This window comes from Ustilago hordei (assembly GCF_900519145.1).
Source record: "Ustilago hordei strain Uho2 genome assembly, contig: UHO2_contig_03, whole genome shotgun sequence".
NCBI lineage: Eukaryota > Fungi > Basidiomycota > Ustilaginomycetes > Ustilaginales > Ustilaginaceae > Ustilago > Ustilago hordei.
The window spans coordinates 1876538-1902525 of record NW_024545288.1 but is presented as its reverse complement, the minus strand read 5'-3'; the positions used below and the strand labels follow the sequence as shown (position 1 = coordinate 1902525).

Genomic DNA, 25988 nt, shown 5'->3' with positions numbered 1-25988 from the left:
GAAGAGGCACGAGTGAATTTCAAGCGACTCTGGCTGCCAACCGCAAAAATTTCTGTTTTGGACTCAGCCCAAAATTTGGAGAAACCTTTCTTTCTTCCAACTTTTCTGGGCGGCCGAGTGAGCAAAGGAAAAAAAAAAGGGGGAAAAAAAAAAAGCAACAGCTTGTGGCAATCTAAATGGAGGCAAAAAACTGCGGCTAACATTCAGGAGGTCTAACAACGCCGCGTTGGACCAAAAGAATGCTGGACCCTGAAATGTACGGCTCCCGCGCCATTCAACTTGTCAATCACTCCACTCCAATCAACTTGACTTCATCTCGAACGTAAGGGTCACGGTTGCTTTCGCCCATCAGCCATCATAGAGATGCTCAGCGCATGATCAGGCTGATACACGTACTCCCAATCTCCTCTCCGGACCAGCTTGGCGAGCTCAAGAAGTTGTAGCGCAGAATGCAGGCTGAAGCGGGTCCCAGCCGCTCCTCGGGCCCAGCATCGAAAGCTCAGCAAGATACACCATGTCGCTACTTCTACCGATCGGGAAGATGTAAAAGGGGCGACAAGTGTTTGTTCTCACACCAGCGCCAACGCAAAGGAGAGCCGTCAGACTCGGCACCGTCCTCGTCGCTAAAGCAGTCAAGAACCACTCCTCTTTCTGCGCAAGCCCCCGATTTTACGCCACGCTCGGCTCCTCAGAGCCAACTGTCAGCCGGCGCAGAACCCTTTGAACCAAGCTCACAAGGCAGCCGCGATGAAGATGCATGGCAGGATGTGGACCCTGCCCCAGCTTCGCCAATCAAGCCCCGGGCAGTTCCGATGAAAGGTGTGCCCGCAAGCGTGTCCGAAAACACTGAACCATGCGGCATCTGCATGGAGATCCCCGAGGTCTATGCTCACCATCCAAATTGCGACCATTCTTTCTGTCCATCGTGTCTTCGCGAATGGCGTCGACAACACGCCCAGGCAAAGAACAAGAACTGTCCAACCTGCCGTACCTCGTCCAAGTTCACTTTTGTAACACCGCAGCCCTTCACATCCGGCGCCCGCATCCTCGCACTTCAGCGCTTCAAAGAGCGAGCAGCCACTACACCGTGCAAGATTTTCACGAAGAGCCTCGCTCTCAGCAACAAGCGCACCAAACCATTCTGCGTCTTCGGCGACGACTGTCTATACCAACATCACATCAACGGTCAGCCATACAAATTTGGCGTAGGTCGCTACAGAATCGCGCATTACAGGAAGGGCACAAAACGTCTTGTTAGACCAAGTGCCAGAACGGAGAGGACAATCGGTGCAGAGTTCTTCGATCGCATTCGAGATATGGACGAGAGAGTTCGTATGTTTCTGGCCACTAGAGTGCTCGTTAATGCCCGTGTCGCGCAGTCAACAGGTGAAACTCATCTAGAATAGCGTAGCTCTTGCCAGGCTCATAAAATGCTCAACAGTCTTTCCGTGCTCTTCACCATCACATTGCGCCTGAATGAACGGTTGAGATGGAGTGAGAATCCACAATGGTGTGAATACAAATACAAATGTGTATTTGCGTCGATGACGCCTAAGCAATGAGAAGCTCGATGTTGCGCTTGATCCACCAAGCACCGATACGGATAGGATCCTTCAAAAAGGCAGCATAGACAGCCTTGCCATTCTTGAACTTGCTCGTTGCTGCCTTTCCAGAAGCAATGTAAGAAGCTGAGCCCAACGAAGTTAACGAGAAAGGATCGGCATCGTTGACTGAAGATGCCCAGCTACGAACCTGCTTAGGATCGATCGGCTTCTGCGAAGCGATCTGCTCTTCCGTAAAGAGGGTTCCGTGCAAACCATACGGTACTCGCTGAGGTAGCTTGACACGGCAGACAACGTCTCGCATCTCCTTGGCGTCGATGATCCAAAGCTCGCTAGATGCGCCAGGAAGCACGTCACCGGTGGAGGGTTGCAATCCGGTGGCCTCGTCAAAGACATAGCATACGAGCCAACCGTCGTCTTCGTACCGCGTCGCTTCTCCACGACGTGGCACGAAAGTTGTCTCTTGAGCGTACCATCCTCTTGGCATCTCAAAGATCTTGATCGGATCATCGGGTGAAACAACACCCTCGCGCTGAGCCGTCAAGATCTCCTCCACCGTCCTGGTATCAACACTGTCGCTTGCCTTCAGTCGACCTTGACTCCACATTGCTTTACCCTTGCAAATGAGTGTCTCTGCATCCACCTTGACCAGTGCGTCGATCTTTGCTGCTTTGCCCAATCCTGCATCGAAGGTGCCATCGCGCATGCTTGTACCATAGACATAGCGAGCCTGCTGCATCGAGTATTCCTCGTTAATGGTAGGGAATTCAAATGGCACATCGGAGAGAGAGAATTCATGGCTGATGCTGTTACTCTCCGAGTCTTGCAGGTCAAATCGCCAGTAGTAGAGCTGACACTTCTCGGGGCAGTTGGGTGGCGGGAGAGCATGCGAAGGTGGAAGCAAGTTGCCTGCCGAGTAGACCAGCGTGGCGCTGTTGAGACGGCATCCTAACATGTTGACTCCACGGGTTGCTTCGGTGAGGTTCTCGGACGTGGCGAATTTGCCATCGTCATCCCAACTGTTCGCCGTGTGGTAGATACAACAAGCCTCGAAGCTTTCAAACCATCGAACGCGCTCCGGCTCGTAGCGAGGCATGACGCCAAAGCGGCTCATCTGTGTCGGGTCATAGTGAAGGATAGGCTTGCCGCGTACCAGGTTCATCATGTCGAGCGAAAGCGGGACATCGATGATAATGGTGTGTGTTGATGTTGCGCCGAAGTCGTGCATCATCTTGGGCTGCTTGAGTCCGCGAACAGGCTTGCCTTTGAGCGTTTTGGAACGCGATGGTAGTGATGCTTGTTGAGACTTGGCGGGAGGGATAACACTGACGCGAAGGTAGGAGGGTTCGAAGCACATGTGGTAGAGCAACAGCTCTTGAGTGCGAGGGTCGATCTTTGGGTGAGCCGTGGTGAATTCGCGAAGCATGCCGATGATGGGCGGACCGCCTCCAAATCCCTTTGACTTGCTCTTGCGAGCTGCTTTGCCTTCCTGTGACGGGTTGGTGTCCTCTTCTTCATCCTCTCCTGTGTACCACCCAGCGGTCTCGAGACCAGGAAGCATGATCCGCATGGGCGGTCCGCTCTCACATCCAGCCATTGCCTTTCCGTCGTGCCAGAAGACGCTGGTGTTGGCTACGCTGATGCGTCGCAGCTTCTGATCACTCTTGAGACCCAGGCCTGGTAGCCATGTAAGCATGGTGAGAACAAAGGTACGGATGATCTCGAACATGAGCCAAAAGACCGAAGTGTGTGGGTTGACTAAGGTTGCAATGCTGGGCACGTAGGGCAGCCGTGAGTGCTCAGGTGTCGAGAGCAAGAGATCGGTGAGAATAAAGCGGTTCAAGAAGCATGGTTGAATGGTGCCTTGCGGTGTACGTCGGAAGAGGACACCTGCAAGCATGCCATCTGCGTCAAACCAATGTGCATCACGATCGAGTTCCGAGTTGGCGAGAGGGTTGCCTCCGTTTCGAACATATTGGCTGCCTGCGAACTCCTCTGGTATTGTTCCCTCGAACAGACAGTCTGTTAACGGGCATTCGATAGTGACAGGAGCAAAGTTGCCAGAGAGGTAGGGATGGACGTATTCCTTTTTGGACGTCCTTCGACGGGAGAGAACAGGTCGATGAGGGATGCTCGATGCAAGTGCTTTTGGTCGTGATGGACCGGCTTGATTATGGTCGTGGTCATCCATGAGAAGATGGGCCGAGGAGCTCGATGGAAAATAGTCAAAGACGTCGGATGGTCTTGGCGGTGAGGGTATCGAGGTGGTGGGTGCATAATGCTGCGGTGCGACCGGTCGCTTCAGCGAGCCTGAGCGACGTCGACCTTCGCTAATGAGAGGTGCCATGTCGATGGTCGAATCGTGCCAGGCTTCGATCCAGCTAGAGTGGTAAGGATCAGAGAAAGCTGGAAAAAAACGATCAAAATTGACGACGAAGGCTGCAGTGATAGTTGTGGGTGATAGTGCGGTGTCGAGAAGGTCGACAAGGAAGTGTGTGCGAAAAATGACATTTGGATGACGTTTGGAAATCGGCCAAAGCTGACATTCAGCATGCAGCAAGACACATGCAGGGCAAAGCAGCAGAGGAAATTGCCCGAGCACTCCACACGATCTCAACTCACCTCAGATCGGCAGTCGGAGAAATTCCATCAGAAAAGTGAGAGTGAGGTCATACCACAGCGATCCGATCCGTGACTTTCCCCCTCTCCTCAGAGCGTGAGTCCGTAACCTGAATTCGTGTGACCCTTCCGACTGACGACGTGGACTTGGGCAGGCATCCCATCGGGGGGACTCATCGGTGGCATGACCAAAACATCGTGTGTGATCCCTATCTGCTAATCCCGATGAGACCTTGAGCATGGAGTGGCTTTGACCGACACTAGGGTAGCAGGCTCTCCCTTCAGTTGATGCTCTCAGCATACACAGCAAACACCCGAGACTGGAAGAATATTGTCATATTAGAAGAAATGCGGCTTTTGTTGCTGGTGACCTGCTCTGTTGTTCAAGACCGAATTCTTTCGGTTCCACCTCCGAATAGCATCGTCAAAGAATTCCTTCTGCTCTGCCGCAGACATGGCATTGACAGCTGCTGCCAGTTCCACTTCACTAACGCTTTGTAGCTGAGCTAGATCCGAGAGACCGGGCACGCGATTGGACTCAGCTTGATGTACAGCTCGCCTGAGGCCTTGCTCTGCTACGGCCAAAGATTGCGTCTCCTCTTGCGTTGCTGTTTCTTCCATGCTCGTGACCTTGGATCGTGGCGGCGGCCAGACCGGTACAGAAGCAGCTTTGAGCTTCTGAGTCTTTGACGATCCAGATGATGATTGTGACGCGGCATGTGGCCATGTCGGCCTCTTGCTGCTAGCATTGACCTGCAACGTACTCGCACCCTTGCGACGACGAGGAGAAACTTGCTTTGCAGCATCCCGGTACAAAGCCGCTTCTGCGGCACTATTGCCAACTAAAGCTGCATGGTCGTGGCTGTAGGCAATGCCACTGCCTTCCAAGATGCTGCGTATCGGATTTGCTCCGACTGAAGTCGGCTGCGCTGTTGTGTCTGCCCGTGCGCTGTTCTGCGTCGATGTGAGCCGGCTCTCCTGTTGACTATGAGCACGCTCTACGAAGGCTGCATCGGCAGAGTCCTGATCATCGAGCGATCCAGCCTTCAAATACTGCTCGAGAGCGAATGTGACCTCTGAGATGTTGCATTCGTCAATGATTGATTTCATCGCCAGACTGCTCTCGTGCAGCGTAAACAGATTCTTACATCCGAATAGCTCGCCTAGACTGCCTTGATCGCCGGCTACACCTTCAAAGTAGCGACGCTCCTTGGTGGCATTATATCCGATCTCCATCTGTTGCTGCTTATACAGCTGTCGGCCGTAGATGACTTCCTCAAGCGAGCCTGCCCCGATGAGTCGGTACACGTAAACATCCCTCGCCTGCCCGAACCTGTATGCTCGATCCATCGCTTGCAGGTCGTGTGATGGGTTCCAATGCGGATCGAACACTACGACGCGGTTGGCTGATGTCAAGTTCAGGCCGGTGCCTCCCGCAGTGGTGGAGATGACAAAGACAAAGATGCTGCTGTCCCTGTTGAATTGGTTGACAAGCTGTTGACGTCGAGGCTGCGGCGTCGAGCCATCAAGCCGGAGGAAGTTGTGTCCTTCTCGTGCCAGGAAGAATTCGATGAATTGCAGCAAGCGCATGTTGGTCGAAAAGAGCAATACCTTGTCGCCATCAGCATGCCACTGCGAGAGAAGTCCGGTGAGCACCTTCCACTTTCCGCAAAACTCTGGCTCCATTCCATTGGCGGCGTTGCACCGCTTGCTCTGCCAACTGTCTGGGAACATGAGCTGCACGTATGACAATTGACGATCGTACCTTTCCATGCGATCCGGTTCTCGAGAAGAGGCGTCTTCGGGATCTGGAAAGACCAAGGCGACGTGGTTCGAGCACTTCTGGAGAAGGTAGATGTACTTTAGCATGTTCTTGTTCCAAGCCTCCCCCTTGCCGTCCCGCTTGAAGCAGCAATTCTGTCGTCGGTAGGCCAGCCCTGTCTCGGGGTCCAAACGTCCGCAATCGCACGGATCGGCGTGTCGCTTCATTAAGTCAACCTCATCCTCAGACAAGATGCGCTTGTAGACTTCAAGCTGCGTCGAGGTCAGCGGGCAAAAGACAATCTTGTCGAATTTGTGTGGCAGTTGATCGGCGATCAACGCCTTGGTACGTCGTAGGAAGAAGATGGGCAGCACATTTGTGACCAGCTTTTCGGCCCTTGTCCTAGCGTCGGCAATGTGTTCTCGATCTGCACCTCGCCTTTGACCCTGCTTCAGCGGCTCCTCGATCTCGGTGATCCACTCCTTTACTGTGCCTAGCAGGCCAGGATTAGTCCAGTCGGCGAGAGTGTAAAGCTCGCGATAGGTGTTCTGGATGGCTGTGCCCGTCAACGCGAATCGAGCTTTGCAGCGAAATATTTGCATAGCCTTGGTCATCTGCGAATTTGGGTTCTTGAGCTTATGTGCTTCGTCGATCAGTACGCAGGAGAGATCAAGATCGCGTAGATGTTCGATGGATAACGATGCTGTCTCGTGGCTGGTAACCAGAATGTCGAGCCGACCTCGACGGAAGGACTCCAGTGCATTTTTGGCACGTGTTCCGCTGAAAGCAGCATGTTCGAAATAGCCCCATGTATCGAGCTCGTGCCGCCAGTTGTCGATGACGGAGCTAGGACAGATGATCAAACAGGTAGGCCATACTGCATTGGCACGATGGTAGTCTGCCCGTTGCCTGTCGCTACGCACGGCCTCGATGCGGCGGTCAGCGTCTTCTTCGCGACCAGTCTTGCGCATGATGGCTGAGAGAAAGGCGATGACTTGGATGGTCTTGCCGAGACCCATGTCATCTCCAAGCAATGCACCTCTGTTTTCAGCGTAGGACCGGTAGAGGAAGCGAACGCCATCCCGCTGGTAGCTTCGCAAAAAGCGATTGATCGATGCTGGCACCGCGAAACCTGGTGCAAGCTCCAATGGATCAGTGTCTCGAAGCTCCGCTGGTACTGGAAATGCGGGTCGCTGGCCTTGCAAGTCGTCAATGGTTTTGTGCGAAAGTTTTGGCGCAGCGGACGTGCCTGCAGCCGTTGATGTTAATGATGGAGGTTTGACAGCGAGTGCTACTTCGTCTTCCTCCTCATCCTCGCTCGTCTGGCTGCCGGCAGCTATCGTGCTTGATTGCGTTATGGAAAACTGGCGCATCGAGCCGGCTCCATTGCCATTGAGGCCCAGGCTCAATGGTTGCTCCGGCTCATCCCCTGTGTCAGAGTCGTCTGGTGGAGGTCTATCAATCCGCGTAGACGAACCTCGATGCTCTACTTTGACTGACGACTTTATAGCAGCCGCTGAGCTTATCGGCTCACGTGTTGCGCACGAGAGCGGTAATACGAGCTCATCCTCCGACGAAGAGGACGAAGAGGAGGAGGAGGACGACAGTGATGTGGAAGAAGTCGAGCCAGTCTTCCTAGTAGCCGCATCAAGGCTAAGCGTGTTATCGACGTCCTTCTTGAGCGCTTGCGGGTGAGTTCGGGCTCCGAACGCAGTCGAAGGAGCCAAAGCACCGCCCTTGGACGTTTCAATGTAGTCGTCTGTAGCGGCAAAGCCCAGCAGAGCTCGTAGCGTCCCTCCGTGCGTGACAGATGTGGTGGAAGGAGGCTGCGGTCGTCGACGTTTGCGAGCCTTAGGAGCGTCTATGGTTCTTCGGAGCTCGCTGTAAAGCTCTTCATCGCTGGTATCTGGAAGGGTCGGAGGCGACGAAGAGCTAGCGTGGTTGGAACGCTTGTGCAGCATCGCGAACCTTGTCGCTGAACCCTGACCGTGGGCAGCATGCTCAGGTCCATGAGAGTCGAGTGACAAGAAGCTTTTGAACACGATGAGGCACATTCATGGTCATCTTCATGCGAGTGGAAAGGTGATCGACCGTGTTGCTGAGAGTCAAAGGTGCCGAAAGTGAATAGAGTCGACCCTCCTGTAAGTGTGTTGATGGAAGGAGGGACCACACGAAGGCTGAGCTGCAGGGTCCAGGTTGACACACGAAAATCCGCTTATCTAATCATGACACGCCCGTTCACTGGTATCGCCTCGAGCCCACTTTCCACGCTGACTATAAGTGAAAGTGGCTGGAGCAGCACAGTCTTATTCTCTAGGATCGTCGTTGCGCGATGCATGGCGGGATGACGGGCTGACAATGCATTACAAAGTCAAGGCGTGCGATAAGGATGAGAGGAACAATGCTGAACGTGCCAGGACCAATTTATGGGTGTAAGTTATTGCTCGGAAAAGAGAAGCAATACACGGCAAGCCACAAGGCAATGATGTCGAAAGCTGCAGAAGCAAAAGAAAGAACCTTTGTCGGACACGCTCTTTGGACAGCAGCATGCAGTCCGATTCTGGGCTCGACATGTGCCTTGTCTGCTTGAAGCTTCCCGCGCCTTTGTCTGCCGCCGACTGACAGAATCGAAATGAGATGTGGGCTCGTTCTGTCGTGCTTTTCGGCAGCAGCAGCAACACAAAGGACAGCCTGCAGTCGTGTCAGTGAGCAGCTGCTGTCCAAGGCATAAGAACCCAAGATTGCATTTGCATTGCTCTTGGTTGAGTGTGACCCGAAAGCTACAACGCTGCAACTTTCAGCGAGATTCTGAGGGCTTCGTCAAGCCCTAGAAAGGCGCAGGGGTCAAGAAGCTCCGACCTCTAACCTAGCCTGAAATGTCAGAATCGTAAGCCTTTTGGAGAGCGTTTCCGCGCATTCGGCTGAATTGCCAAGCCTCTTGCTCGCAGGAATCCCGAACACCTGAAACGCTGCGACCAAGTTGCTTCCTGCCGATCAATCTTCAGTCAAGCGTCGCTCCGAAGAAGCCGTAATCTAGCCCACTGATGTCTCTGCCGCCACTCAGCCATGGAACAAAGCCTTTCAGCAGGCTTAGACTATCTCTAAGGTGACGACGCCAGTCCATCTTCACAGCTTTTTCCGACAAGGCAAATGAGTCTGCTACTGTATGAATTGGTTTACCTCTTGTGCTGATGATGCTGCCGAGCGTCTCATAGCCATGAAGGGTGCTGAATTCCAAGGAGAGATACTGTGAACTACTGAACAGACAAACTGGATTGTTGCGATTTCCAAAGGCACATTTGACCGGTTCTGAGGAGGTGACGAAGTGAGATCCACAACACAGCAGCCAAAAACGAACTTGGAAGAACCTGCCTCGTCCATTTGTCAACGGCATTTCACATCCGCAGTATACACCAACATTTTCTGGCCGTCGACCCTTCTGCACTTCATTTCGGTTTGAAAGCCACTGAGCGGTGACGATCGTGTGGGTTGAACAAAGATTGTTCGATCTGATTGAAAGCTGAATGGGTTTCATAGGTTTCATAAGTTATGACATTTAGTGGCCACGCCGGCTGGGAGCCCAGGAGGGAAAAACTGTCGGTGGCCAAAGATAGCAAAAGCCAGGGTTCAGCTAAAGTTTGCGAAGATCCGGTAAACGAGGAGTTCACGATCACGCCGAGCTGGAACAAAAAAAGAAGGCGAGGGGAAGCGCGGAAATTTGGAGTGATACACAGAGGGGGGCCAAGGGCCAAGATGGGCAAGCCTGCTGTGGACCTCTGTGTCTCGAACCTACTATCCACGCATTCATTTTGTTCTCGGCCATTTGGCGCTTCTCGGAAGCAACAGGAAGCAAGAAACAGTAAGCAAGAAGCAGTAAGCAAGAAAGGGGAAACAAGAAGAAAGAAAAAGGTTGCTGCTTGAATTCATAATAAATGCAGTCTGAGTGAAGCTTGAGTTTGCGTGTGGCCGCTGCGCGCGTCTGCGAAAAGAAAGCATCAACTAAACGGCTCGCGGTTGCCGGCCCGACAGCCTCTCTGATTTGCTTTGAGGTGAGGCATATGGCCTTGCAACTTAGCCAACCCTAGGGCCTTTCCTTCAAGTTCTCGCTTGTGAGCCTGTGCGCTCTGTCTCTCCCTGTGTGTTGCTCTGCGCATTTCCAGCAAATTCGCTCTGGATATCCAGCCCAAACTCGCCTGTTTTGAGCCCCTGCGTTCCCCCCCTTCTCTGCCGTTCTCTGGGTTTGCCTTGTCTGTCTGCCTCGAAGTGTAGAGTTGAGCGAGCGACAATCCGTCAACTCTGTCTCGCTCTTTTCCTCTCCCCTTGCTCAAACTGACACTGCCCATTTACCCCTTCACTGTTGGTCTCCCCCTCTCCCCCTCTCTGCCGCTTTGTGCCTTCTCCCCTGCCAGAGTATATATCCCTCACTTCCTCCGTGCATCCATCCGTCCAACGTACCCACACATCCCTCACCTCATTCATCTCTGCTTTGCATTTACACCCACCCTCTCCCTCATCTAATTAACCCCTTCATATCCAACAAAATGGTCAAGATCGCTACCACCGCCGCCGCTGGTGCCCTCGTCCTCGCCGCCTCCGCTGCTGCCCAGGCCACCGTAAACACTCCCCCCTCGATCACTCAGTGCCAGCCCGCCGCTCTCCAGTGGGCCAGTGCTACTGGTACCGTCCGTCTCGCTGTCCTCCCCGCTGGCGAGGTTTCGGCTGCCCCCATCGCCCAACTCCCTGACCAGACTGGCGCTTCCGGCAGCTTCGTCTGGACCGTCAACATCCCCTCGGGCACCAACATCACCATTACTATCAACGATGGCTCTGGTGTTGCCAACTACGCTTCTCCCCTTGTTGTCCTCCCCTCTTCGGACAGCTCGTGCTTGAACGCCGCTGCCTCTGGCTCCAGCTCTGCTGCCGCTGGTGGTGCCGTCTCTTCGACCTCTACTTCCTCGCCGTCGGCTGCTTCTGCCACCTCGCGTGCTTCCTCGGCCGCCTCCTCCGTCTCCTCTGCCGCCTCCTCTGCCGTCTCCTCTGCCGCCTCTGCCGCCTCCTCCGCCTCGTCGCGTACCTCCAGCGCCGGCTCTCCCGCTCAGACCAGCGCCGCCCCTAACGCCGCCGCCGCCGCCTTCTCCCCCTCCACCGCTGGTCTCTCGGTCCTCGCCATCGCCGGTGCCATCCTTCCCTTCCTTTAAATGACTTCCCTAGCTTCTCGCTTTGAAGCTTGGACGACCATCTTGCTCCCTCAGCCCCCTCCTACTGGGCTTTCTGAGGATGTAAGCTGGTATTCGTAGGCGGACTCAGCAGCAGCGCTTTTACCCAAATCATTCCTTTTTGCTGTCCTGCTGGGTTCGTCTCTTCCTTGCCTTCGCTTTCTTTCATCTACACCATATTGTCTGTCAATATTAGTTTCTGAAACCTCACATTCATTCACACTTATTTTGACATTGCCTCATCCGAACTTTCCCATCGCGGGAGTTGGGTCTGCACATGCTCTTTCTTTTGGCCTGCAATACCATCATGAACTTTTTCTTTTGAACATTCCCGAACCTTGTATTTGTTTGATTGTCCAAGCCATGACATTGTGATGCGACTTTTCACTGGACGCAGATAGGCGGCATGGAGTGGAGATCATACACGGGGCAAGCATGCATCGAGGTTGAGCAAGTCGACGACCTCTTTGGTAGGACGAAGAGTTTGGCGACGAAAAGCTGCGCCGCCGACACGCCGCAGGGGCCACCTCGTTCCATTCAAAATGACCACTCATCTGAGACTACTCCCTTCTTTCTCAAGATTTGACCCCTTTCAGCATAGGGATTTTCGCGATTTTCGATTTGAATCCATTTCTGCCTTGCCTGTATCGATTGGAATCTTGGCCTTGCCGCGCGCTGGTGTGTGTTTCACTCTGTCCAGTTCTACGAGACGCGAGGTTCGTGAGGCTGTGCAATTACCAACCGAAGATCAGGCAGCCTTCTGTTTTGACCCTTGATCGGCTGTCGTTTCGCCACTTGTTGGTAAATCATATCCGCCGTGGGATGGCGTAATCCTGCCGCCCGTTCTTGAATCTCTTGGTCTCAACAGGGCTGCAAGAACATGTACGTTTCGATCTTGTGCAGCAGTTGGGTCCGTCCTCACTCCGCGCTAACTAAACGACTTATCCTTCTCCATCTTCATCAACCCGCCAGCGGAGGCGGTAAGGCGAGATGAAGTGTGGGTGCTGATCGAACTGACAAGCGCTCTCTTGGCGAGCTCTTTCCATGAGTGTGGGCTTAGTAGAGAGAAGAGTTGGAGAGAGTGTGGGCTGGAACCTAGATTTACCCTGCCGAGGAGGACGGTGACCGGTCAGTTCTTCGCGAGGACCCTTCAGCCAAGCTCATCTGCTGGCCGATGCTTCTCTCATCGGGTCTCTTGCACGCACAAGATGTCCTCTATATCCACCCATGCAAAAGGCTGAAGCGCTGCTTGATTCGAGACATACGAAGCTGTCCGAATGCCGCGAACGCATGATCACCCTTTGCGCAGCTTGACACCAGACAAGGGTCCACCGAGCTTGAAACCGTCGGCATGACAATAGGTGTGCTTCCTACTTGCCCTCCTTCACCACCTGACCTTTTTCAATTGACGAGGTTCACCACTAGTAGACGTTGTGTCCGCCGGATAAGCCCTTCGTGACAACCGGCTGTGCCTCCCATGTCTCGGTCAAATGGGTCTCCAGACATCGTCCGTAACAATGCATGCACAGCTTTATCCAACTACCTGACCGGTCAATTTCAAGTGCGAGGTCACAATGCTGTGCAGCACCACAAGGCCTTCTCGCATGCATCCTTTTTTGTGGGTGTCAGATGGCTAGCATGAACGGGTCGAAGTTGGAGCGTCGCCAGCTTGATACCTAGGGGGACACCAAGACAGAATGGCACCTAGACTACAAGCTCGGCTCTTGAGATCTGCTCTATCGGATCTTCGCCCGATCCACTGAACAGAGTCGCGTGTCGTCTGGACCAAACCATTCTTCCCCAACCGACTCGAAGCGACTCTTCCTGCCCCAACGTCCTTTCAGATAGTAGCTCACCTTCCACCTGGCTGTTAGTTTCGTTGATCTTCCGATCTCAAAGACGATTGTGATACCCTTTGATCCGTGCGGTATGAGCCGTTTGCAGCGTTCGGGTATGTGCAGTCGAGAGATAGAGGCTGCATTGAGTTGCGTAAAAGTACAATAGTCGGAATACATGGAGCTGAAAGGTGTCGTGAAAATGGCCACGCTGAGATATGTGATCTTGGGTGTAGGATGAGAGTACGTCTGGATCGTGCAGGGCGGCAGAGATCTCCCGTGAATCTTGTGAGGCGGCTGAAAGGTCAAAAGCGGTCATTATGCTTTATTCCCGATAGATCACGGGCGAGTTGCTCGAGATGCGGAAGTTGAGATAGGCGACAGGTCCGCAGCTTAGCGATCCTGTTCGTTGGCAACGTCCTCGCAAGCGTCGATCCATAGAGAATATACATCGATCGGCTGATCCAGAGGACTTGTGTCGGCAGAGAATTTCTGGCCGCAGACCTTGCATGAGAGGTAGCCGATCCTTGCTTTGTCGTCACTGTTTCAAGGTCGTGCACAACGTATCGGATATGAGAATGAGGTGTCAGGAGACATCATCATCCGACTTCAAGCTGCTCTACTCGCCACAACATATATGGACTCACATCTTGCATGAGACAGCTTTCTCATGGTTGCAGAATAGACATGTGAAGACGGTATCTGCAGAAGCGAAGATCGAAGTAGGGCAGGCGTGTCAACGCGACTACGGACTTGATCGTGGTCAGGCGAGGTGCTGGTGGGACGGCGCATGTGGACTTACCAAGCGGAGCCGGCTTCTTGGCGCCTCCCGGCTTCTTGCTGGATGACTTGCGTTTTCCCATGGCTGCGGATCACTAGGTTGTGGCGGCTGTGGGAAGCTGTGGTAAGAAAAGCAAATGAGAGTGTGCGGAGAGAGTGTCAAAATGTCAATGATGTCGCGAGAACCCTGCTCCACACTTACTTTGCCCGATTCCCGAGCTTTGACCCAGGAGCTGGCTTTGTAAGCATGTAATAATAATTCATTTTTGGGAAGATATGCAGCTGAGTTCTCAAAAGCTTCTTGAACTTTCAGACCCTGAATTTATGGCTTTATCCAGCTGGATAGCACACCACCACAACAAACGAGCAGACCAACATCATGCCCGTACCAACGAGTCTCGACAGGGCTCCAGCCAGCACATCAGCTGCAAAGAACATCTGGACCGCTGCAGGAGAAGGCGATCTTGAGCGTGTCAAGGAATGCGTTGACCGCGAAGGTGTCTCGCCAACGGCAGCGGATGAGTTCACATACACACCGCTACACGCCGCCGCGTCATATGGGCATCTCAATATTCTCCGCTACCTTCTCAGTCACTCATCAGCACCCTCTAATGCTGTGAACACGACCGATTCGGACCTCGACACCCCCCTCTTTGTCTGCGAAACCGTCGAAACAGCTCGCTGTCTAATCGAAGAGTTTCAAGCCGATGTCAAGCACAAGAACTCCGAAGGTCTCACAGCGGCACAACAAGCACTCGAAAACGAGCACGAAGATCTGGCGCGGTACATCGCCTCCGTCACCGGCGAGTCGCTCGATCAGCAGGATGAAGAGAACAACGATGAGGAGGTGGACGAAGACGAGAACGGCGTTCAACGATCACAATCAACAGAGTTGACTGCGGAAGAGCAAGTGGCAGAAGACGAGAGGCTCGATGCACAGACAGATCAGCTCATGGCAAGAGTTGGCGAGATCATGACTCGTGCAGAGCGCGAGGGTTTCGATCCAGAGGACGAGCTGCGTACGCTAGTCAGCGAGTCGGTTCTCCGTCAAATTGTCGAAGGAATGAATCAACAACCCAGCTTGACGAATCCCGCTGACTCGACTTAAGCTCAATCAACCGTCTCAACCATGAAAGCGTCCCTGAGGTCTGCTGAAGTGGTCATCAATATACCAGTGCATTGGAGCACCTTCTATACTCAACACTATCACACACAATACACTGCCACTGCGAAACCGTACTTGCATTACTTGCCCTGGAGAAAATCCAGCTGGTAGATGCCAGAAAGAGTGTGGATATCAAATGAGAAGGACTAGGCAGTCACAGGTTCTATTGAAGGGCTGAGGAGCCTCTAAGTCTACAGCCGAGAAGCAGGCGGTACGTGGACATTTGGGCATAGCACAGCTAGGCCGAATCGCTACTTTGCCCGTGACGGGACGACACGGATTGTATCATAAAGATCGGCGAGGAAGACCCACTTGCTCTGTATGCTCGCAATACTGCGCTAATCCGCGCTCGAGGTCATAGGACACAGACCTATTCGATATATTCGAAAAACGTGGAGCAGCCTCTCCAAATGACTCTCGTCTGATACTCATCTCGAATCCATCCGTCAACGTCGGCGACTCAGGTCTGCTAGCATGCGACTCGCGTTGCCTTCTCTGCCCTGCTGCGAAAGTGTTTGCTGATGAGATTGAGACTCCTGAGCTCGTCCGATGTGTTTGTACGAAGCTCGACGCTATTGAGGGATTCGAGGTTCGGTGGGTTTCGAAAAGGCCATGGATGCTGCGTTGTTCGCTAAGCTCTTGAGTCAATTCCGCCTGCTTTCCGGACGCCGTGGACCGTCTCTGGCTGCTCGCGGCTGGCGCGCCCGAGGTCCTCTTTGAACTATCACCCCGTGTCGCGGTGAGCGCTTCGACAGCACAAAAGGCGTACACTTGCTCGGGGACCACGGGTTCTTCAGCTCGGACGCTCTCAACGAGCTTCCGAGTCATCGTAGGTGAGCTTAGAAAACTCCAGATGCCGCGTCTTTGTTTCAGTTTCGGAGCCACCGGACCTTGGCACTTCAAAGCTTCCGATTTGGCCGAAAGAAGATCCCCTGTGCCTACTCGGGTGTGGATTGAGTGTGTCCTCTCCAGCTCCTTGATGCTGACCGAGCTGACTTGAGATAGGGAGCTATGAGGTTTCGAGTCATCGACACCAAAGCTTAGAGTCGGGGCTTTGCTGTCAGGGATTGTCCGACCTTTGGGCTTACCTATTCGTAAGGCACGCTTCGTGAGCTTTTCGAGCGTGGATCGCGTGGAGGTAAAAAGCGACTCGTCTTCCGCAACATCAATACTGAGCGCAGGGTCGAAAGAGCGCCAAAAGATGAGGGAGACAACGAGAAAGCCAAAGATGATGATTGGGTATGTTGCCGTCAACGCGGCGACAACAGAGTTGATGGCAATTGTGTTGTTACGTGCACTGCCGTAGCAGTGTGCTGCTAGGACCATGGAAGAGCCGAAGAAACATAGGATGGCAAAACAAACGCCGCAATATTGAATGCCGATGTTCCTGTAGACCCTTCCGAGAATGTGGATCCGACGCTGCTCCAGGGTTCGATATTGGGACGGGCGCGACGGCAACGTTACGGATGCCATCTTCATCGGCGGGAACACGCGACTGGAGGAGGTGCTGGTCGTGTCATTTCGCTCGTCGATTTCCAACAAGTCATTACTACCCTCTGATGACTTTTGAAGGCCGTCTTCCGTCTCTTTCAGCTCATCGCCAGACTGTTGCATATCGTCGCAAAGAAATCTCGTTTGAGCCGCGTGAACATCCGGCGTCGATTGGAAGCCATTCTTGCTGCCCTGTCCCGACCTTTCTTGGAAGGTAGGCTCCTGAATACAAATGACTGGTGGCCGTGAAGAAAAGAAGGGATCGGTAGCCTTGTCCTTCCTTTTGGCCAGTTGAAGCTGTGAACGAATGCGAGACAAGGTGTGCGCGCCGAGGGGCAAATAAGTGAGAAGGCAGATGGCAGCCCAACAGCACCAGCAAGTCATCGCAATTCCGTAGTACCAGAACGACTTGGTCACAGCGAGCCAGAGATCAAGTGCCTGTGCAAGTAGCATAGTGAATGTGGCGTCCGTGATTCTGCCTTTCTCGGCGACATCGACGGCTTGTCTCCATGCATCAAAATCGTCGAGTGTCTTGTTGTAAGTCCGTGCTGCCAGGATGGCAAGAGGAAGGATCGTACTGAATTGTATCGCCGGCACAAACCAGCAAGCGATGTTGAAGGTCATGGGATTCAGGATGAGACGCCTTTGCCGTCGACTTTTCCTTTCGTACCTCAAAGCATCTGGGAAGGCACTGAGAATGCCGAAGCCGGACCACCAACCACCTAGCCACAGAGGGGTCCAGATCAAGATTCTCCAAAGAAAGTAGCCCTTCTGGAACTTCGGGTTGCCGTGATAATACTCTACACTGACAAAGACATGAGAGATCCAGAGGCATGCGAAGCAGAATAGGCATGTAAGAAAGGCGATGACGGAGTTTGGAATGATGAAAATACCCCCTGCAACCGGCCAGATCTTGAGGAACCATAGGCGGCCATGAATGAGCCGGTGTAGCACGACAATCGAAGATGGGATGATCCAGAAGGTGATGATAGCCGAGCTGATATAAAGCTGCGTGCTGAAGCTATCGTCAACGTGTGGGTAATACAGCCGAGTGACGAAATCAAGCAGCCGAGCCATGTCGACATTGTTGTCGCCTGTACGTGGTGGTAGCAAGTCCAGTGGCAGGGCTTTATTGAACGATCTGATCATCCTGAATATTTGTTCAGCTGGTGATTGAGCAGAGTGCGGACCGTCTAAAGGAGTGTAATGCTCTGCACAGGGAGTGAGAGACTTCTGGAACTCTTTGCAAGATTGTGACCGAAACGGTCGGGTTCTTCGATGTGTCACAAAGCAATCGAATGGCGAGAGACCTCTATGAAGTCGAACCGATGGGTTGACGTCTGAGTGAGAGGTGTCGAGATGACCGCTTGAAGTCCACCCTGGAAAATTTTGGGAAGGTAGAGCCAGAGATGACAGAAATGGTGAGGCGATGGGAAGGCGGACAAAAGATTGTGGCAGATATGTTCGGTTTTCAACCAGGTCACGAGTTCGGATGGATGGCGGTAGATGGATGGTGACCTGTCGACTCAGAAGATTGTCAGACCGTATTCTAGGGCATCATGGCCGTATCAATTACCGACCGCAGCGATGAGTCGGAGACAACGCGGGGACCTCGTGCTACTACCCGCATCAAGTCGGTATCCGTGGCAGACAAGGCGATAGTGCTTAGCAAGCGGAGCTGTGCGGGTCCGAGCTCTGCTTTCGGAAGCTTCTTAGCGGGCTTGGAAGCTTTTTCTGGACCATACCTGCCATCAGAGGCGCCAGAGAAACTCTAAAGTACCTTGCAAAGAGTTCGTGAAGAAGAAGCGCCTTCTGCATGTCCTACGGGCGTCTGAGCCCCTATGCCGTCGGATCGTGTAGCAAGGAACAATGGAGCAAGTTGCGAAAGGACCACTCTCGGCTCGTGCACATGGAATCCTGTCCTTGTTCTCGTCGAAAGCAACAGCTGAATCGAGATGCCCGAGCGTGGAAAGACAATGGTGAAAGTCACAGAGCTCAGCTATCGCAAGAAGCTAGAGCCGGTACGTGAGCAGTGGCCAGAGACTTGAATGGGTCAATGAGTTCCGAAGTGAAGCACGCACACGCTCCCTCTGAGTCTAGGTTACAGTAGATGTGCAAGGAAGTGCAAAGATCTGCTTCCTTTTCTGATAAAGTCACGCTGTTGACACGTCGAAGAGCGCACTGGCCTCGGCAGGCATCTCCAACAATAGCTCTAGACAAAAGCTGTGAGCAGGACCTTTTCAACCTAAAGTGCGCAGAAGAGGTGGCTTTGCTGATCTCGATGACCTCGCGGCCCGAGCATTTCTGGAACCATGCAGTGGACCGTGGACCGAGTGAAATCATATGACCTCTCCTCTTCGCTCTAACATGTCCGCCCACCTCGCTCATCATCGTCATTCATCATCACCCACCAACACTCCTCGCCCCTATTGTGATTGCATACGATCATACATGTCATCTCATTCCACATACGTACATAAAGCCCATCAGTAGAAGCATATATACCTAGCATTGCTTTGTAACTAGTCTTCTCCTAATGAATAATGAATTCGCCATCCTCTTTAACGCTACTCGATTGTGCATTCCTCAACATTTCCTACCAATAACAATTGATATCCGCTTTACCGCTCCTCGCTTGTGCATTCCTCAACATCGGCGACCCAAAGCCGAGAAACCGGGAAAGCTCAGCTTCAAACCACCATTGTCTCATTGCGGTCGCTGCCTATTCGGAACCAGGAGTAACACACTTTTCACAGGCCATTGTCGGCACAGCACTTATTACGAACAAGACAAACAGTTGGATGCTGCTAATACTTTTGATTTTACACATCTGAGCGCAAATGCGTTTCTAGTTGTGCTCGCTGTCCAGACAATGTGGTGAGGCGATGAAGAGATGGAAGTATGAAACCTCACGGGCGGATCCGAGCGTCGCATGAGAGAGAGCTAAGATGAGCAAAGTGCTGAAAGAGACTGGAACGATTAGGAGTGTAGTAATGTACGTTTAGAGCTCGTCGTGGCCGTAGTTGAGGGGCTCATCGTCGCCACCAGCACTGCCAGCACTGCCAGCACCGCCAGCACCCTGGTAGATCTTAGCAGTGATAGGAGCAACGGCAGCCTGGAGCTCGCTGAGCTGCTCCTCAATGTCGGAGCCCTCAGCAGTCTGGCTGTTCTCGTCGAGCCATGCCTCAGCGTCCTTGAGACTCTGCTTGATAGATTCCTTGTCCTCCTTGTCGAGCTTACCACCTAGACCCTCCTTGTCGCTGAGCTGGCCTCGGAGCGAAGCGATGAAGTTCTGGAGGTTGTTGAGAGCCTCGATGCGCTTACGAACAGCCTCATCCTGCTCGGCGAACTCTTCAGCCTCGGCGACCATGCGCTCAATCTCCTCTGTGGTGAGACGGCCCTTGTCGTTCTCGATGGTGATCGACTCGGACTTGCCGGTACCCTTGTCAGCTGCGGCAACCTTCATGATTCCGTTCGCATCGAGCTCGAAAGTGACTTCGATCTGAGGAGTACCACGAGGAGCAGGAGGAATGCCGGTAAGCTCGAACTTGCCGAGCAAGTTGTTGTCCTTGGTCATGGATCGCTCACCCTCGAAGACCTGGATGAGGACGGTGTTCTGGTTGTCGGCGGCAGTCGAGAAGATCTGCGACTTCTTGGTTGGGACAACAGTGTTACGGGGGATGAGCTTGGTCATGACACCACCGTTAGTCTCAATACCAAGGGTAAGAGGGTTGACGTCGATCAAGACGACATCACCGAGCGACTCGTCGCCGGCAAGAACACCACCCTGGACGGCGGCACCCCAGGCAACAGCCTCATCGGGGTTGATACCCTTGGAGGGCTCACGACCGAAGTACTCCTTGAGCATGGCCTGGACCTTGGGGATACGGGTGGAACCACCGACCAGAACAACATCGTCGATCTCATCCTTCTTGACACCGGCGTCCTTGAGCACCTGCTCGACGGGCTTCATGGTCTTGCGGAAGAGGTCCATGTTGAGCTCCTCGAACTTAGCACGGGTAAGAGTCTCGTCAAGGTCGTTGCCCTCGAAGAAACCGTCGATTTCGATCTTGGTCGACATTTGGCTCGAAAGAGTACGCTTGGCACGCTCAACCTCACGCTTCAACTTGCCGACAGATCGTTTGTTGACGGAGGCATCAAGACCGGTCTTCTTCTTGAACTGCTTGAGAATGTAGTCGGAAACACGGTTGTCAAAGTCCTCACCACCAAGGTGAGTGTCACCAGCGGTTGCAAGCACCTCGAAGACACCAGAGTCAATCGAGAGGAGCGAAACATCGAAGGTACCTCCACCAAGATCGTAGACGATGATCTGAGACTCGCCATCCTTCTTGTCAAGACCGTAAGCGATAGCGGCAGCGGTAGGCTCGTTAACGATACGGAGAACGTTAAGGCCGGCGATGGTACCAGCGTCCTTGGTGGCCTGTCGCTGAGCGTCGTTGAAGTAAGCGGGGACGGTGACAACGGCGTGGGTGACCTTGTGACCAAGGTAGGCCTCGGCGGTCTCCTTCATCTTCTGAAGGACCATGGCAGAGACCTCCTCAGGAGTGAAGACCTTCTTTTCACCGTTGACGGTAACCTGAATGGCGGGTTTGCCCTTCTTCTCAACGAGCTTGAAGGGAAGGTGCCTGGCGTCCTTCTTGAGATCGGACTCGCCCCACTTGCGACCAATGAGACGCTTGGCGTCAAAGATGGTGTTTTCGGGGTTCTGGGCGGCCTGGTTCTTGGCGGCGTCTCCGACAAGACGCTCGGGAGCGAAGGCGACGTACGAGGGGGTGATTCGGTTACCTTGGTCGTTGGTGATGATTTCAACGCGGCCGTTGACCTGAGCACCAACACACGAGTAGGTAGTTCCGAGATCGATACCAATGACAGTTCCGTATTCGCTGCGCTTGTCAGCAGCAGCGGAGACACCCATGCCGCCAGCTGAAGAGCCAGGGGCCATGAAAGCGGAGAAAGTGAGGAGAGCGAGGATGGCCATAAGGATGGTCATGAAAGCGGGACGAGAGATGCCGGTGGCACGAGCAGCCTTGCGGCGCTGTGCCAGCGCAGTTGTGCGACTGGCGGTAACCATATTTGCTTCTACTTCCGACTGTGACGGTCGAACCGAGTGAGAGAGGATGAGGTCAGAGACTGGACAAATGCTTTTTGCAGGACGTGAGGATGCCACGGGTATCAATGCGAGGGGTAGCAGCCGACGTCGCAGTCAAGAGGGGCAAGTCGAGAGCTTCGCACAGCAAAGGGTCAAGCTTGTCTCGAGATAGCGCAGCGAATGGGTATGTTGGCGATGTCGCTGGGGGGAACAGAAAGATGCAATGTTCTGATGGGAATTGGAGACGGGAAGAAGGAGACACTTACGAGGCTCGGTAGTATATATCTTGAGGGGATGGTTGATGGTGAGAGTCGAAGGAGATGAGGAAGAGAGCTGGAAGCTGACCTTGAATGGGCGCTGAGCTGACACGCGGGATGAGCTGGAAGGTTCTGTTGGTTTGAGTCGTTGTCGACGTGGACCTGCACACACTCACACAAGAGGCGGCGGGCACAAGAGGACACAGTGCGTTGTGTTGCATTTCGCCCATCTTCTTCTTCGGCCAATAACCGCTGTTTGTTTCCAGCTCACCACTTCCCCCGGTCTGTGCGGTGTTCCCTTTTTCGCTTGCCTTTCTGCCACTGCCAAATACAATTAGAGAATTGATTTGCTCGCTGTCTCTCGTCTAGAATTTCCTTAGCCTTCTTTTCCACGCCAGCACACAATTCATCAGCAGCAGCAGCACAGGTGGCAGCTCAGCGTTCCAACTCAGCTCAGCCCACCGGATCGCCGTTTTCTCAAATCGACTGCACAACCTCAATATCTCTCATCGCGTCAGCACAAAGCGATGATATCCTCGGTTCCAGATCATCAAAGGCTGATTGGATCGCTGGAGAGAAGACGAGAGCATCGTACGGGAGAAGAGAGGTGTTAACCCGTTGTGAGACACGCTTGTGTGCCTCTTCCCGAAAGGGACACGGCGGGAAATCAACGCCCTTTTCTTCCAAAAGGGACGTGACGTGGAAGCTTTGAGACGCTCAAAAAGTCAAAATTAAGCTCTGCTTCTCGGATCCGGATCAGATCGTCGATGTGAAAATCCCGATTTCTCCTCTATCTCACTACAGCGTCTCTTGCGTAGTGCTGTGGGCCAAACGCTCTCGCCAGGGACCCTTGGAGTTATTTCGACACATCTGAAGGTGTCTTGATGCAGCAAGAGCCTGCTCAAGACGCAGACACGAAGGATGGGAACGAAACTGATATTACAATGATGAAGGTACATTCATATGACGGCTCGCACCCGTTTGGCACCGGCGCCTGCACCGGCCCTTCGCTTCTTGAAGAGACCTCCGCCTGCTCCGCTGCTGGTATCTCTTTCTTCCTTGACAGATTCTGACACTTTCGCATCGTCCTGTCGTTCCTCCTCTTTGACCGCTGCACTGACTCGGCCTGGAGCTGTTACAGCAGAATCCGGCTCCGTGCTCGATGATGGGGCTGTTGAAGCATCCGGCTCAGTCTTGACCGTACCAGAGTCACCAACTTCTTCTTCTTTCTTGACATTTGAGGCACTTGAAAGTAACCCTGACGCTGCTTTCACCGAAGTAGTGCCTGTGCGTGGCTTCTTCTTGGTTCGAATGACACTGCGCGCCGGATCATTCTCATCGTCGCTGTCGTCGATTCGAGCGACTTTCTCTTTGACACGGAACGACCTTGCCCTTTCACGGTCCGAAGTCTCTGTCCCAAACGACGTTGATGCAGTGAGCTGGTGCTGATATGCTTGCGCTGGCTCCACTTGCTCCCACTCTCCCGCCTGAGCGACCGGCTGTAGCGCTTCCTCTTTCGGCTCCCCCGCCGACTTTGCGCTATGACGATTCTGTGCCTGCGGAGGCTTCGAGCGAGCGGGCGCTGTCGACGTCGATGATGAAGCGGCAGTCGTTGTCGGTTTCGTGGTCGAGATCCGGGCTGTCAAACCGTCTCCAGCTTGATCCTTAGCATAGCTCGCTGCCGCTAGCGCTTCAATTCGCTCCATCTCTTTTCTTGTCTGTTCGGCAACCTTGCGTTCCTGCTCGCCTTTGCGGTAGAGATCTTGAAGTGTCTTCTCCTTGTTCTGCTTGTGTCTCAAGCCCGACTCGTGGTGCCGCCTCGAGGCGAGGTCGTCGTTGATCGTGACATCGCAGTACTTGCACGTCCATTTCTTGCGAGAGATCCAAACGTCCGCCATTTCGAATGAATGAGCTTGACTTGGAGAGGGCTCTACGATAACGACAACAGCTAACTCTCGACTTCTGATGGGCAGTGTGGCGCTGTCACAAGAGGTTCTGTGATGCAAGAGATAAAGCGCCGTGAAGCAAAGAGTTGATGTGGAGGAAAAGTGGAAAAAATTCACCGTTCAAAACCGCGAGGTGACAGATCTGAACCACATGCACCCAGCTCGGATGTTGGTTAAAAGATGAGAAGCAGTTGGACCCTGCGCAAAACCTGAGAAGAAGAGGGAGGAATGCAGCCTGTCAAAGGTCACCAACATGCTGCTGAGCATCCAGCGACGACAAGTTGCGGACCGCATTCGCCTCTTCCGCGATCAATAGAGACCTTCTTGGCCGCGACTCTCATCTTCTTGCTTTCCTCAAGCCAGCAACGCCTTAAATCGCCTCCATAAAGACCTCGTCAACGTGCCGTCCCGGTCATAGACAGCGACAATGAAGAAAGATCCATTTTCCTCGCCCGCAAGCAACCCGTCGCTGCTTCGACGTCTCAGCCAATTTGTCCAGCCAGGCCAGCCGTCTGCGTTCCAGTCTAGATCAAGGGGCCCATCTGAGACGCCTCTTACTCCACTCGCAACCTTACCAAGAGACGATGTCTTGGTCAAGTCGATATGGCTCGACTGCGATCCTGGACACGACGATGCTATGGCACTGCTGATGGCACTTCATCATCCCAACTTGGAGCTGCTTGGAGTCTCCACTGTAGCTGGCAATGCGGGTGGTCGCGACACGTTCCTCAATGCGGTCCGTCTCATGGCGCTGTATCGAGCCGACCCATCCATCCCGGTCATTCGTGGTTCCGACTGTCCCTTGGTCAAGGAAGTCAAGGTCGACGTTGGCATTCATGGACAAGGCGGTCTCGGCGGTGTTCAGGGCCTGCCTTCGCTATCCTCGCCTCTTTGCCAGCCTTGGCTTCATCCCGCTCATCCAAAAACAAGCTCGCCAACAACTGGACCGGAGCCTTCACTCTTTCTATACACGCTCTCCACCATCCTCACCGAGCGTCTAAATGCAGGCAAGCCTCCAATTCATCTCGCTGTCACGGGTCCAATGACCAACGTCGCGCTCTTCATTCGATGCTACCCGCATCTCATTCGAGGTATCGAGCAGATCGTGCTCATGGGCGGAGCTGCTGGTGTTCGCGGAAACCGAGGGCCTCTCGCCGAGTTCAACATCCTCAACGACCCCGAAGCGGCTTCCATCGTCTTCAACACCGACATCAAGGTCGTCATGGCAGGTCTCAATGTCACCCATCAAGCTATCTTCACTGCTGAGCTCCACGACAGATTGCTCTCCGGCAGAGTGCGATCGCCAGCATCTCGCAGACAATCCAGAGCCATGCTCAGCCCCACTTCGCCCATACAGTCACCAGCAGCTTCGCCTGTCGCTACCACATCAGACCTGTCAGTGTCAAGTCAGTCCGGACCTAGCAATCTGAAGCGAATATTGAGCTCAACGCTCACTTTCTTTGCGAAGACGTATGCATCTGAATTCGGCTTCACTAAAGGTCCACCTGTCCACGACATGCTTGCTATCGCCTACATCATCGACCCGACTCTGTTTTACCGCAGAGTGCCTTCGCCTGGTGACATACCCAATCTGGCCATGTTTGATCCTGATCCGCACAGCAACAAGGAAACCAAGACAGCTTCTACATCGGCTCGATCTCAGGCTGGTGTCGAAAAATCGCCAGGGTTACAGGATGGCAACTCATCGGAACTCGAGCCATCTAGCGTCGGTGGGAGCAGTGGAGAGATAAGTGGTGTATCAGACGCCGCACCGAGCGCGACTGACGGCGCAGCTGCTTTGCAGGGCATACCACCAAAACGATACCGCGTCGATGTGGAATGCAGTGATGGTCTTGCATGTGGTGCTACAGTTGTTGACTTTTGGGGTGACCGTGTTGAACACGATGGCTGGGGAAGAGGAGGAAAGAATGTAGAGGTACTAGAGAACCTAGACTGTCCAAGAATGTGGGACATCTTCTTCCAAGTGGTTGCACGGGCAGAAGCACACATTGCGAATAGCGCCCCTGTTCGAGAAGCTCCAGCAGCGAGTCACGATGGTGTTGATGGTCACTCTGGTCCAAGCTCGCCAGCGCGGTCCCCAAACAAGGCATTTGGCAACCTACGTTTGGATACCGAACCAACTTCGACCACCGCTGCTCAGACCTGAGGGGCCAATCCGTCTCACTACGTCCACTCGCGCTCCAAGCATTCGTTTTCATATACATCCTATGCTACTGAAATCATG

General features: G+C 53.6%; 11 protein-coding genes across 11 annotated transcripts; 5 read left to right on the top strand and 6 right to left on the bottom strand.

Moving 5' to 3' along the window:
* Nucleotides 1-449: 449 nt before the first annotated feature.
* On the top strand, nt 450-1406 carry UHO2_02160 (uncharacterized protein; the record flags this gene model as incomplete). The annotated part of the gene is made up of 1 exon (XM_041559597.1): nt 450-1406. The coding sequence occupies one exon, from the start codon at nt 450-452 to the stop codon at nt 1404-1406; it is 957 nt and encodes a 318-aa protein (XP_041415531.1).
* Nucleotides 1407-1551: 145 nt separating this feature from the next.
* UHO2_02159 (uncharacterized protein) lies at nt 1552-3909 on the bottom strand (the record flags this gene model as incomplete). The annotated part of the gene is made up of 1 exon (XM_041559596.1): nt 1552-3909. One exon carries the CDS (start codon nt 3907-3909, stop codon nt 1552-1554), a length of 2358 nt encoding a protein of 785 aa, XP_041415530.1.
* Nucleotides 3910-4520: 611 nt separating this feature from the next.
* Nucleotides 4521-7904, bottom strand: UHO2_02158 (uncharacterized protein; the record flags this gene model as incomplete). The annotated part of the gene is made up of 1 exon (XM_041559595.1): nt 4521-7904. The coding sequence occupies one exon, from the start codon at nt 7902-7904 to the stop codon at nt 4521-4523; it is 3384 nt and encodes a 1127-aa protein (XP_041415529.1).
* A 1588-nt stretch (nt 7905-9492) lies between these two features.
* On the top strand, nt 9493-9864 carry UHO2_02157 (uncharacterized protein; the record flags this gene model as incomplete). Its single annotated transcript, XM_041559594.1, has 1 exon — nt 9493-9864. The coding sequence occupies one exon, from the start codon at nt 9493-9495 to the stop codon at nt 9862-9864; it is 372 nt and encodes a 123-aa protein (XP_041415528.1).
* A 620-nt stretch (nt 9865-10484) lies between these two features.
* UHO2_02156 (uncharacterized protein) lies at nt 10485-11141 on the top strand (the record flags this gene model as incomplete). The annotated part of the gene is made up of 1 exon (XM_041559593.1): nt 10485-11141. One exon carries the CDS (start codon nt 10485-10487, stop codon nt 11139-11141), a length of 657 nt encoding a protein of 218 aa, XP_041415527.1.
* Nucleotides 11142-13387: 2246 nt separating this feature from the next.
* On the bottom strand, nt 13388-13857 carry UHO2_02155 (related to ELF1 ### transcription elongation factor; the record flags this gene model as incomplete). Its single annotated transcript, XM_041559592.1, has 3 exons — nt 13388-13535; nt 13642-13696; nt 13797-13857. The coding sequence occupies 3 exons, from the start codon at nt 13855-13857 to the stop codon at nt 13388-13390; spliced, it is 264 nt and encodes an 87-aa protein (XP_041415526.1).
* Nucleotides 13858-14153: 296 nt separating this feature from the next.
* On the top strand, nt 14154-14882 carry UHO2_02154 (uncharacterized protein; the record flags this gene model as incomplete). Its single annotated transcript, XM_041559591.1, has 1 exon — nt 14154-14882. One exon carries the CDS (start codon nt 14154-14156, stop codon nt 14880-14882), a length of 729 nt encoding a protein of 242 aa, XP_041415525.1.
* Nucleotides 14883-15877: 995 nt separating this feature from the next.
* Nucleotides 15878-17579, bottom strand: UHO2_02153 (uncharacterized protein; the record flags this gene model as incomplete). Its single annotated transcript, XM_041559590.1, has 2 exons — nt 15878-15948; nt 16028-17579. 2 exons carry the CDS (start codon nt 17577-17579, stop codon nt 15878-15880), a joined length of 1623 nt encoding a protein of 540 aa, XP_041415524.1.
* Nucleotides 17580-19431: 1852 nt separating this feature from the next.
* Nucleotides 19432-21522, bottom strand: UHO2_02152 (putative chaperone bip; the record flags this gene model as incomplete). The annotated part of the gene is made up of 1 exon (XM_041559589.1): nt 19432-21522. One exon carries the CDS (start codon nt 21520-21522, stop codon nt 19432-19434), a length of 2091 nt encoding a protein of 696 aa, XP_041415523.1.
* A 1234-nt stretch (nt 21523-22756) lies between these two features.
* Nucleotides 22757-23695, bottom strand: UHO2_02151 (uncharacterized protein; the record flags this gene model as incomplete). The annotated part of the gene is made up of 1 exon (XM_041559588.1): nt 22757-23695. One exon carries the CDS (start codon nt 23693-23695, stop codon nt 22757-22759), a length of 939 nt encoding a protein of 312 aa, XP_041415522.1.
* Nucleotides 23696-24170: 475 nt separating this feature from the next.
* UHO2_02150 (uncharacterized protein) lies at nt 24171-25910 on the top strand (the record flags this gene model as incomplete). The annotated part of the gene is made up of 1 exon (XM_041559587.1): nt 24171-25910. One exon carries the CDS (start codon nt 24171-24173, stop codon nt 25908-25910), a length of 1740 nt encoding a protein of 579 aa, XP_041415521.1.
* Nucleotides 25911-25988: the final 78 nt, after the last annotated feature.